Source organism: Bombus huntii, chromosome 8, assembly GCF_024542735.1.
Source record: "Bombus huntii isolate Logan2020A chromosome 8, iyBomHunt1.1, whole genome shotgun sequence".
NCBI lineage: Eukaryota > Metazoa > Arthropoda > Insecta > Hymenoptera > Apidae > Bombus > Bombus huntii.
This window is the reverse complement of record NC_066245.1, coordinates 4,752,844-4,765,386: the sequence shown is the minus strand read 5'-3', so window position 1 is coordinate 4,765,386 and position 12,543 is coordinate 4,752,844. Positions and strand designations below refer to the sequence as shown.

Here is a 12,543-nt window from a genome sequence, read left to right as displayed (position 1 = left end):
ATAAATCATCTGATTCGAGACCAAGGTGGTGGATTGAAACTGAGGATGAGGACGAGAATGAACGAAATTTTTTTTTAATAGAATGACTGTTCATTTTGTCCAATAGAAAGTTCTTTGTAAGGATCATTCATTGATACTTCATTAGCGATAGCCGTTAGTACATACACATATAGTTGTTCAGCATAGAAGTATTGAATGGTTGAGGGGGCGAACAATGAAGATGGTGCACGTTATACGCAAATATCTTTTGTCGTACTCGCGATTGTACCCACTTCCGTGGGAATTCGCGGAACGGAAGTGCAATTTCTGGCAATGGGTACACCGCCATCATCGTGGCCAGCTTCCATAGCGCGAGTAAAGTGAAAAAAAAAGAACGATTCTTAAGAAACGATGCCAGGTGCACACGCTGCCTTCTCACGAGAACTTGAGATTAAGTTTAAGGAATCGTGATACTCGTGGAATTAAGTGTAACTAGCGCCGGCATTAGTAATCGTTACATTTTAACGACATCACTCTATAGCAGAGGGATGCTTCATTCGTCGGTATCATTTCTTCGGTAGATACATACAGCAGATGTGTCATCTTATTCTCGTGCCTAAGATTCAGGTCACACATAAGTCATGCACCATGTGCTTCCAACCATCCGTCTGTATGAATCTCGTGTCGCAGTTGCTTTGTTTTATTAAAACGTAGGAGAAATGAAAAGCATTTGGAAATCACACACAGGATTATAAAGTTATAGATAAATATAATATATTATTTCATCTATCTATAAAAAGTACAAGGTCATCTGTATAATTTATCCACATTATAATATCATTCGTTTACTAATCACATATATAACAATATTAAATAATCATGTAAAATGGAATAAAATCAAGATAAATAATACAATAACAAATATCACGACAAATGATCTCGAACATTCGATTGTCGAATTGTCGTTACGAGTGAGAATTTTTAATAATTTAAATAAAAAAATTAACTTTGGTTTACTAGCTCCTCAGACACTAAATCGTGTCTATTCTGACTAGAAGTCGAATCAGTGTTTTTTGCGATCAATAACTTCGCAACTTCTATCCGAACTTTACTTATTCCAATTTAGTCAACTTCATAGTACAAAACTTGTTTTCTGGTTCCATTGACAAAAAGGAACTTTTTGCATCAGCAAAAAAGTCAGCATGAGCAAAGTATTTTGTAATTACGTACGTTCACGTACTATCAGTCATTTTTTCGTCATCTTTGCCTTCCACGTGGTCCTGCATCGTAATGTCATCGTCTTGCACGTCTTCTTCTTGCATCGTTTGTAAATTTTCTATTCGATTTTTTGCCTCTAACGGATTACAGATTTCATTTCCGTGCTGGTCAAGTTTCACCCATACATAACGACCAGGTAGAGGTTCTTCTTTCTCGAAGTCGAAATTCCACCTTTCCTTAGCCTGTTTTCAAAAAGAAAATACAATCCAAAGAAAATTCAATCAATAAATCACTCCCGATCAAGATGAATTATGCCTGATTTATTACGCACGTTTTCTCGATTTTTTCGTGTCTCTTCAAAAAAACAGTTGTCCTCGACACCAGAATTTCGTACCGATTCCGTTTCGTTATCATCGTCTTCGTCTTGAAAAAGTCTTCTTCGCACGCTACGGAGTCTTCTTCCCTCTTGTATATCGATGTTTGGATATTGCATCATGAGTCGAGCCCTTCACACATTCAGATTAAGTTTACGTTAAAAAGAAAGAATCGGAGAAAGAGAAACGATTCGTTCGAGTCAAGTTACTGGTAATAAATTAAAGAAAGCTATGACAAATATATGATAGAAGACTAAAATGTTATGCAGAGAAACGAAAGTGACATGCTATGCATAAACAGGGATAAGGGAATTCTCAAGAGTATATGACAACTTTAGTTACTAATGCTACGCACGATTTAGCATAGATAATAGTTCTTTGTAGTGTGTAAACAATGTGATTGTATCGTGACTTGCCGCGTTGCAGAGTATGCAAGCCTGCGCACGTGTGTTGGCAAACGAGAAAGAAAGAACAGAAGAGAAATCTATAGCACTCTCGGTCAATGTGCCGTTGAACGGATGTATTGGAATGCATATCACTTCCTGTACGAACGTAAGATTGCATACGGGATAATGGATGTTATTCAACTTATAAACGAGATAAACTTTTACGTATGACATCAAATCTTTGATGAATTACAGTTTCTCAGGCGAATATTGCTACTGTAATTTCTTTTCTAAAAACGACTGTTTCTTCGAGTCTTCTCTACAAAAACCATACGAATAGTTGCTATCAACGTTAATCCTCTACATTGCTATCACGCGAAACCAGGCATTACTATCTTAACGTTTTGTTTCTATGCTCCATCATAAACTGGTTTTATATCGGAACTTTCGCTAATATCTAATGAACCTCTTGCTTCCCAATCAACTTGAAATACTTACGAGACAGGCAACCACTAATGTTAGACATCTAGTTGAATTTGGTATCCCAGAATGAAAGTTGAATACGAGCAAAGGATGCAACATTGTATCAAGGCAATTGGTTTTCTTTTTTTGTAAGGTTATACACACAAAAAGAGAAACAAACGTGTGTAACAAATTACAGTCAATTCAATTTGACTTTACTGCGTTAGTTAATTCTTTTAAGATTAATTGTTCGTATACGTCGTTAATCACAAACTGCAAAAGTTGTCGAGCTACAAAAAAACATTCATTTTATTCCTATTCATTATCGGACTGGCCATTGTAAATAATGAATACTTGCAAGTTTAAAGTATGCAAATCAATATTTTTTCACGATTATTCAACGTTAATCAATAACGCGCAAAACTTACTATGGAATAAATCTAAGAATAAACATGTAGCATAAATCATGCAATGAATGACTCAACGAAAACACCCTCGGTAAATCAGAGAATCCGTGCTGACAAGCATGCACCTGTTCGACCTTTAAATTTGTTGTTTTCGGTAACGATATTTTATATTACAAATCAATTTATTCATAACGAGGATCTCTATAAACAAATGTCGCTAATTATATTACTTGCATTGTTAAAATTTTATCAATAAAAATTGATGTCGTGCATGATCTGTTCACCGGCTGTAAAACCGGCTGATAAGGAAAAGGTTAAAGTTCACATTGAAAATATCAATTCATGCAGAATGTTTCCAAGGTCTTGTGCACTAATCAAAGTATTAGTATTCATTCTTGCCGTGATTTTCATTTACTCACTGTCCGTGAAAGAAAATTGTCGTAGATTCAACGCGCGAATTTTTTTTATCACAGATCACAAATCACAGGTCACAGACACGTTAACACGTAATACAGTTCAGTCTGGTCTCATCCTGTAATCGAAACGACGCGTGTTTTCCTTCCTCGAAAATCCGTCTCTACGGTGAACTGTCAGCTAGCGAAAAGTTCTTAGGTTGAATAGCAACGCGATCGATAATTCCATCGTTTTCGTCGGGGGTGTGGACTGGTACTAAAGTACGAGGGGGTATTTTAGTGCGCGCGCACATTGCAACGAGAAATACTGTCAGTGCGCATTCGCACGGATATCGATATGTGACACTCAATATACATACATCTATGTGCAATAATATCTCTCTATCGTTGTACTGGATCGCTCAATGGTTACCGTTCGATCGTTATATATGTATATCGATCTTCTTTTTTCTTCCTTTCATTGAAAATACGTTGCACATATGGCCAAGTTAGAATATGCGATTTTTAGTGATATTAGCAAATAACGGGATTATTTTACACGACCTTGAAAACTAACCTGGATCGTTCGCTCGTTACTTCTCGATTTCCGGAGATATTCTGGTTTGTATCCGAATTCGAATCCGTATTGCATTTTGACTTCATATCCATCGACTTTGAGAGACACTACTGACATTAAACTGACTACGCTGAGAGCTCGATAAGTGCACAAAGAGGAGCGATTAGAATTGCACGCGAGGAACAGAGACGATGCAGCTGGTGCAAAGCTTAAACTGCGACTGACGGAAAGTCGGAATAGTTACTTGTATCCCAGGTGCAGCTGAGTAGCCTAGATTCTTCTTGCAGACTATTACTTATGTAGTGCAACAGACGCCTGCGCTAATACCCATTAACTGAATGATTGTCCGCATGGTGCGCAATAATACTAAATGGTGCAATTGATGAAAAAGATGATACATAATAATCTATAATATACGAAGTGACTCACGCAACTACGAACTAAGCCATGGTCCTGGAACTTTTTCTAAAACAAAATTTCCAATGATGCATGGTCTGATGAAGATTTTCTTTTGACGATTTTAAGGTCGCCATTATCTTTGTAAGTGGAACTTTCAACTTTTTTTTTAACACATTAATCGACGTATCTTTTTATGCACTATAAAAAGGTATTATGGCGCTCAGGCCGAGAAATGGTTACTTTGCAAGGTATTTTAATTTTAATTTTATACTTATCGTACGAAAGACAAGGAAAACGTAAACGCAAAAGTACAATGCGTTACGTTTTTCTTTTCTATTTTCTACTTCAGAGCTACAGTTTGTTTAGTTATACAAAATATTCTGTACATAAATATGTAATATATATACACAAAAGTAATACGAAGTAATCCATTTATTCGCGGATCGATGTCATCCATTAAGAAGAAACTCTAGTACCTTTCTGATGACGAAAATTATCGATTTTCCAACGAATAATATCTATCTTCGAGGAATCGATGAACATGACAACGTAAAAGGGGGTGATCGTTCGACGAATAGTTTTTCTCGATGGATCGTATGCCCGATCGGAAGTTATATCGATGTCACCGGGATAGAGTATCGAATTGTTATTCTCAAGCGGTAAACTGATCGTTCGAAAGCAATCGATCAATATTTGCGAGCTGGAATAAAATCGAACGAACCACGAGGGCGAGTTGTTTGGAGCAAGGAAAGAGGTTTGCTGTTCGCGTTGCCAAGGAGAAAAACTGAAACGTTTCCGTGAGAGTATAGTTGGTAGAATGGCGGGAAGTAGAACGGTAGGAAATTCTCACATATAGATACTCGTATTCTCCGGAGAATTCTTCGAAGGTTGTAAAAAAGCGGCAGCTGAGAGAGCAACCTCCTAGCAGCTCGATCGTCGAACATCTTCTTTTCTCGTTTTCCTTTGCCTTTTACACTTCCTTCGATGATTCGACCTCTCTTAACGGCTCCAGAACAACCGTCGCTTACCATACCGTTCCGGGCCGGTGTTCCGCGTCGTAACTTCCGAGGAAATTGCTTCAACTAGATCGCGCATAAATTTTGCCTCTTGCCTTTTTTCTGTTCTTTCTCGTGACTCTGTAGCAACCAGCCAGATACGTGAAAAAAAATGTTTTAATACGTTTCGTCAAAATCTTCGCGAAGCGCGTATATCAATTTTTTCCACCGTTCTGGTATATGGAATCGATCTTATAAATATCTCCCACGTATCTTGACCATTGGCGAGAAAACTGACTGACAAGACCTTACAGGTGATCAGTTCCTATAAAGAGTGTTTAGTAAAAAGACTTTTCACGTATCTCTTGTATCTATATCACGTATCATGATTCTCGTTTAAACCGTGTTCTCGCGGTTTGTCGACTCGTTTCTTCCCTAGCAACCCACGCAGCTGTCGATCATCGACGACGAGCACGCCTTTCGAAACGCTTCGACCAGCAGGAGCGCTTTTAAACGGTGCCATCAATATTTTGCGTACCCAGCGACAGCTGATATTTCAAATTTTTCGCTCGACCCCACCTCTCGAATTTCAACGAACCCTATCGACGAGGAAAAAAGATGTATCGATGTTAAAAGATAGCCAGATGCAGACTCGTGTTATTCTTTCATACCGTTCTAATCGTTGTTAGTTTAACTTTAACTTGTATTTGATACACTTCTGCAACGAGTAATCATAATAAAAATAAAATCGTTAATAAGAATAAAATCACCGCTGAATAAGACATAAGATTAATGGCTCGTATCGCTATAATCGAAAGCCATAAAAGAGAACCATTAAGATAAAAGCAAATGTAACACGTTCTTCGCGGAATTTGCTTAATTTCATCTAAACGAATACGAAATAGCAAAGAACGAATCGAGTGTATTGCTATCTATGTTTGCTAGCTATGTTGTTAATTATTCCGCTTGAATTATACTGACAAATGATTTCTTACTGGATGGCTCAAAGAAATCTTTCATCGAGGAAACGTTCTGTGGTCGCTCCGATGTTCGATACGGTGCAGTTCATTTGCATTCTTAACGTTCGTGGATCGCATCAGTCGTACAGATAATTATCCAGTCAAGGTGATCGCTAAAGTATAGTTGGTTGGATTGGGAGTAGAAAAATTCTTGATCTAGCGGTACGGGAAATTGATTATTGGAAAGCGTCCAGGTTAAAGTTTGCAGTGTTCACAATCAGCTTGAACGTTTCACGCGTGTGACCAGCATGAACATGTCCAGTTGATGAGCGTGTCTGATTAATATTAACGCTAGAGAAGCGAACCGTTACAGACCAAAAAAGAAGTACAACTGTAAACGCATTTTTTTACGGAACATCCAAACTCCCGTTCGAATTAATTCCAAGTGAATAGTGTATTTTGACGTAAACGATTTCTCACCTCTCGTAATTGGAATTTCGCCAAACAATTGCAAAGTGAAAGTTAACGAACGATATCGAAACAACTCTTTAAGTTTGATCGTGTCCTTGCCTTGGTTTGTTATCAACATCATGAAAATCGTATAGTTTTTCTTGATACCATTCGCTCGTATCGAACGTTCGATCGTCGAAACGATCGAAAGTTGTCGACATCGAATGAAGAATCGTGTTTTATAGTCGCACAAACGACTGTCATTGTCATAACGGTGTTGGTCATCGGACGAGACACGTCGCACTTTCTTTTCCGTTTTTTTCATTCGCACGAAATTGTCGCAGACCTTTTTCATCCTTGAAATCACTTGATCAAACATCGCACTGGAAGCCGTTCGACTTTAATTCCCTTATCGATAATTGTACGAGCACGGTAAATTTGTTTTACATAATTCGCGAACACGAGATAGGTTCGACGATAAAAAAGAATTTAACATCGGTAACCTGTAATTTCTCCGCAAACACGCGCGAGTCTCGTTCTGGCTAAAATATCACTTGTTTCTCGTTTGCTCACGAATCACGCAGTTTTTACAGTCTTCCGGCAACGCGGCATTTTAATCGAAACGATCGTTGAGATCGCATACGGTTCACGGTAAATCGCGCCCTCCTCAAACGATCGCATACAACAAATACCAAGCCGTTCTTATGAATGGAATGCATATTCATTCATTCCTTCGCAATATCGATGCACGTGTTGTTCGCCACGGATTTCAACATATGCTAAAATCTTTTTCGCCAACTGTCGCTTCCTGCATGTATCCACGGACCTTGAAATGTATTCCCGCCAAAAGGAATCACCTCGGTCACGCTCCGTTCGACGATGAAACGTGCAAAAAGAAAGCGGTGCTGCTATATAGAAAGGAAGCCGGACCTGTCTTTCCGATTCCGTCCCATTTCGACTACGGACGGTTCAGATCCCGAACTTCCTGCGAATAATACCCTAACCTTCTCGCTCGACAACCTTACGATCGATCAAAACACGTTTGCTCATTTTCTTGTCCTTTGTACGCGTTCGAGAATCGCGTTAAATGACTCTGATGCCGAAAGTGCTTCGATATCTCGAGACCTTTATGAAAAGAGGCAAAATAAATAGAACGAACCCTACCCATTAGGGACCAGACTGCACGACTTGGCGACACCCTTAAAAATTATTCCGTTCTTCCGACGTATGTGCTTTATCCTCTTTAAACGTTGCTTGGATCGTTACGGAGGGTCTCGTACAATTCGGAACGCCCTCGGGAATGTTTCCTGTCGGACGTTTTCATCCAGAGACGGACGTGTTTCCAGGGGCGAAAAGTTACGGTAGGAAAGCGAACGACGACTCACGTGTGACCAATCTGTCTCTGCGTCGCGTCGTCAAGAGACATTTATAGAAACAGGGAGACGGTGATGTCGGACAGCATGAGATACAAGAAACACACGCAAAAAGAGATAAGTCGGTGCGATTCAAGTGAATTGAAAATAGTTGAGATTAATTAGAGCGATGAGATTGAGATCACGTATCCTATGCAAAGCGGCTAATCGTGTTCGCTTTTGTTATGTCAGACGATTCGATAGCTTGAGCGTAATCGCTTTAAAATATGTACCCATTATCGGACCTGCTGATGGAATAACATTAACCACAGCACAATTAACGACTGAGTTATGCTTGTAAATGAACGGCACAAGATTATCAGTTACCTGTAATTCAAGTATACATATAATTACTTATGCTCGTTAGTGGAAGAGTTTTCATAATGGCTTGGAAACGCGCATAGGAAAGTTATACGCGGCGTGTTCCGTAAACAAGAATTATTAAAAGTTCATTAACCGGGCATTCCAGGCACGATATAACAACAAAAAACCATTCTACGAATCGTATGGTATATGTAAATACCATTCCTGGCAATAAAATTCACTCTATCGGTATAACTCTAATGATCTTTATGGACTCGCTGTCACCTTGTTAATCGATTTAAAACTCTACTCCAAGAATCGTCTTTCGCGACACGTATTTGCGTCCGTTACAAACATTTAACGATTAACACGGTGATCGATGAATCATTATTCGGAAGTTGACACAGTTTCTCTTCCTCTTTCGAGTCCTATTCGACAGGAAGTTTTACAATTGCGATTGTAAATTCAAGACAATGAATGGTTCTGAAAATAGGTTAAACCACCCACTGCTGGTCGCGAATCTAGACGCCTCTTCGGCTTTTCCGTCGATTCTATGGACGAAAATAGATTCACGTAGGTCGCGGACGCAGCTGCGGATTTCTATCTAACATTTATTTCGTGTTCGCGTACCGTTCGCCCATTTGCGGCAGGTCAGTGACGTTACTCAGCCCACGTATCGCCTAACAAATGACACTCTTCCCCGACTTTCCATTGCAGAAATACAAGCATTCGAAAGTGACGCGTCGCGTGGACTCGATGAATTTTACGACCACCCTTTGCCGCGAGACGGCCTCTTACAGCTTTTTACCACTACGCCCACAAATTTCCAAACGTGTGTTTCATTTCATCAATAAATCGAATCAAAACATTCGACTCTATTCTACCTATCCTAGCTGGCCGTACCACTCGACTTGGTATCATCCGTTTGTTTCTCATTGATAGAGCAAAACTTGCGTTTCTCGTTCGTCGAATCCAATTTCCTTTTACTTCTTCCGCTACGGGGTTCATAAATGGGAGATAAGAAAGTGAAAAGGCCGCGTACATATACTCGCCGTCTCCTGACCTACTAGGCTTCTGAACGATTTTTATGAAATTTCGAATCTTCTATTACTATATTATCCATCGCCTTGGAATTTAACGACGTGACTCATTATCTGCGCTGTTCCGTTAAGCAATTCTATACTTCAATGTATAGATTCTCTTCGTATTATTCTACCGACAATGACATACTCCGATGGATACTGTTTTCGCCGAGATAGTTAAAGTAAAGAGAAAGGTGTCTCCTGGTTGCTGTGGGTGCATTCAACCTGTTCGGAATTTAAAACCCTCGCACAATAACCTCTCCTTTCGTACGCAGAGAAATCCAAGACTCGTCTTGTGAACTCGAGGAGCACAGGAAAGACCAAACCAACGATGTAACGTTACACTGTTAAATCCCGTATGAAACGTTAGTCACCAGTACTCTCTTCTCGTGAGTTACCGGATGCAGGAACGACCGCAATATGACAGGATCTCTGGTCGCCGGAGGGATGTGTCTTATCGCTAGGAAAAACCGTCATGCGACGTTCGAGTTCCATCTATGAACGTGAAAACTGGGTACCTATGCGTACCGCGATACTAGATTCAATCGAAACGAGTCTACGTCGATTTATCGTTAAACGTCAAATTTGCAATTTTTCTCCTTGGGATCGCGCGTTTATTCGTGGTTAATAAGGGAAAGATGATAAAATCGAAAGTCAAAGCGAGATAGTCGTTCTAAACACAATCGTGCGCCGTCCCAGTTTTCACTAGGGCACGGGAGTTAGCAAAGCGTTACAAGCATTCGCGATATCGCGTACCGCTATGGCCTCACCTGTGTCTCGCAGCCAACATGTTGACAAAAGATTCGGATCCTGGAGGCGTTTCGCGATAGAACCGTTCTGCGCAACGTTTCACGCAGTAACTGAAGCTTTGGCTCCTTTATGAGGTGCAGAACGCGCTTGCAGCGCTTCCACGTTTTAAAACCCCTCGTGCATCGAACTGCATTCCATACGCTTAATCCATCTACGTATGTCTATTTATAAGTGAAAGAGCGTGTGGCCCTCTGCTCTTCGATACACCACCACCATATGTACACACGGGCTATACGTGACGTATACGCAGAACCTTGTACACGTGCTACGTTGATGCGGTGTATGCGCTTTTAACTCAGAGAAAGGAAGTCTATTTCCGGAAAAAAGGCAGTACCACGAAATGTGAAGAAGCACCCGGTCTGCAGTACCATCGAGGACGAAAAAGTCGTTTGGTTTGTGGATTAGACTTCGGTTAAAAATAATTCAGTTGCAGACGCGAGGTAATCGGAAGGGTTCGGTGCTTGGAGGATTATTTTTGGCTTGGTTTCTCTCGATAAAACAGAAAGGCGATCATTTCGTGGCTTTTAATTGAAATTGTCCGTGTACACCGTGATCTCTTTAGCGCGCTGGACGTAAAACGTGTATCTCGTGCTAAGAGTTTGCGAGGTACATTAGCGGGACTGGCGGAAGGACGTCTCGCCGTTTCGCGATAAATTTAAAACGCCTGGATCTCGTAGTCATCGCGCCGCGCCGTTCCGCTACCACTTATCTGAGAGTGGATGCACTTTCGAGCGAGCGATCGAAAACTGTCCGAAGCCTGTCTTGCCTTTCGCATGATAATGCGGACCTCACAGTGGTCGAACTGCTGGGACATGGAATTTTAAGTGTAAGTCATTACAATGTATCGTAAGTTCGTTCTGCTCTCGGCTTCCTAGGCATTCGTATCTAATAATGCACTGTCGAATACCACAGTAACAGTACGTATATCCGGTATTCTTAAAATGCGAGAACACTCCGTATGACTTATTGTTAGCGAGATCCCGGGTGCCAAGCAGCGGTTACTTGATTTGCTTAAGGAGGAATCACTTTCGTGAGCCTTGAACGATGCGCGATCCGTGGCTTCCGCGCACGAAAGGAAGAAGGCTAGTAGGCGCTTAACGATTTTCAAGGCAGTTCCGAAGGCGGTGGAACGGAACGACCGAAACACAAACGGACACTCGTTTTTTCGCTCTTTATATTCAGACTGGAAGTGATTTCACGCTTCGAAGGACCTCCCTTCGGCCTCCAGACAGGATCTAGGCGAGGCATCCTGTCTCGGAAACCTCACCTCCTAGCAAGGCGTTAACCACAGTGATATCTATTTCTTTCTACTACTCGCCGCATTTTCTTTCCTACCATTTCTTGGAAATGCATTTTGCATCTGTCGTTAAACAGATGGATTCCTTGCTACTAGTAATCGCGAGGCTGTAGAATGGTATGGACGTGCCATGAGAAAACGAGGATTTCAAAGATTCTATGGTCGCTGCTCTGATCGAATTCGCAACAGCTATTCTCCCAGAAAGACTACCGTGAGAGATAGGACGAAGGACGATGATTCGATCGTTCGTCGGTAGACATAACCTCGCTCGGTTCAATACGGTTGGTCAGTTTTTGCGGTGAGTCTTGGTCCGTCGAACAGAGAACTCGGTACCGAGGTGCCCGTGGGACATCTGCCGTCGAACAAGACGCTACAAACGTACTTGCATCTCGTAACTATAACTTACCGGGCGAATCGATCCATCGAAACTTGGTGGGTGGGGGAAAAGTGGCCCGGTTGAAATTTCATCGGGACCAGAAGTGGTTGTCTCTCCTGGTGGATTTTTCTGCTTCCCTCTCGTTCACCCTTCTCTCTTGCACCATTGTGATTCACCACCATAAGTTCCACATTTATTCGTTAACTTCATATCGTGTTTACCTTTACGTTAAAAATTATCAAACATCTACAAAAAACTTCAGACTATACCGGATCATTCTTTAATATATAAGTTCTAAGTTTCTTCATTATCTATTTTTAATAAGGTATCGTTCCTAGTTTATCAGAATCAGATTTTGTTTCTTACTTGTCTCCTTAATTAGTATTTAATTACGACGGGTGCTAGTTTGAAGAAGGTTAGCAGAATGCTGAAAGAATAGCAATCGAGTTCCCAAATTAAAAGCTTTTTCTGTAGGTACTGTATATTTTACTAAGTTTGTAAAGGTAATAAAACGACAGTATCGTGAAAGGGAAATTTGGTCAAATTCTAAATGACAGAGATAAAACTTATAAAACGATCTAATAAATAAATACCGTATATGCGGCCATCTGCATCCATTTAAAGATGCGATTTTTCGCATCGTACTTGTTTAATTCTCGAGTACC

General features: G+C 40.6%; 1 protein-coding gene across 4 annotated transcripts; it reads right to left on the bottom strand.

The window, feature by feature from the left end:
• Positions 1-742: 742 nt before the first annotated feature.
• On the bottom strand, positions 743-10,303 carry LOC126869076 (uncharacterized). Of its 4 annotated transcripts, none has more exons than XM_050625253.1 (3): positions 10,166-10,303; positions 1,529-1,703; positions 743-1,439 (listed from the first exon to the last, which is right to left on the bottom strand). In XM_050625253.1, the coding sequence occupies exons 1-3, from the start codon at positions 10,183-10,185 to the stop codon at positions 1,212-1,214; spliced, it is 423 nt and encodes a 140-aa protein (XP_050481210.1). In that variant the 5' UTR covers positions 10,186-10,303; the 3' UTR covers positions 743-1,211. The 4 variants fall into 4 exon arrangements, 3 of the variants coding, with proteins under 3 accessions (XP_050481210.1, XP_050481209.1, XP_050481211.1); XM_050625252.1 differs by lacking the exon at positions 10,166-10,303 and adding an exon at positions 3,796-4,033; XM_050625254.1 differs by lacking the exon at positions 10,166-10,303 and adding an exon at positions 3,061-3,219.
• Between the last annotated feature and the right edge of the window lie 2,240 nt (positions 10,304-12,543).

What these genes read in the sequence shown, in the direction of transcription:
- LOC126869076 (XM_050625252.1), bottom strand. Translation starts at nt 3,887, where the DNA reads ATGGATATGAAGTCAAAATGCAATACGGATTCGAATTCGGATACAAAC. An exon ending in GTAACGAGCGAACGATCCAG is followed by an intron (nt 1,704 to 3,795) that starts GTTAGTTTTCAA and finishes GAATGTGTGAAG; the next exon opens with GGCTCGACTCATGATGCAAT. An exon ending in CACGAAAAAATCGAGAAAAC is followed by an intron (nt 1,440 to 1,528) that starts GTGCGTAATAAA and finishes TTTTGAAAACAG; the next exon opens with GCTAAGGAAAGGTGGAATTT.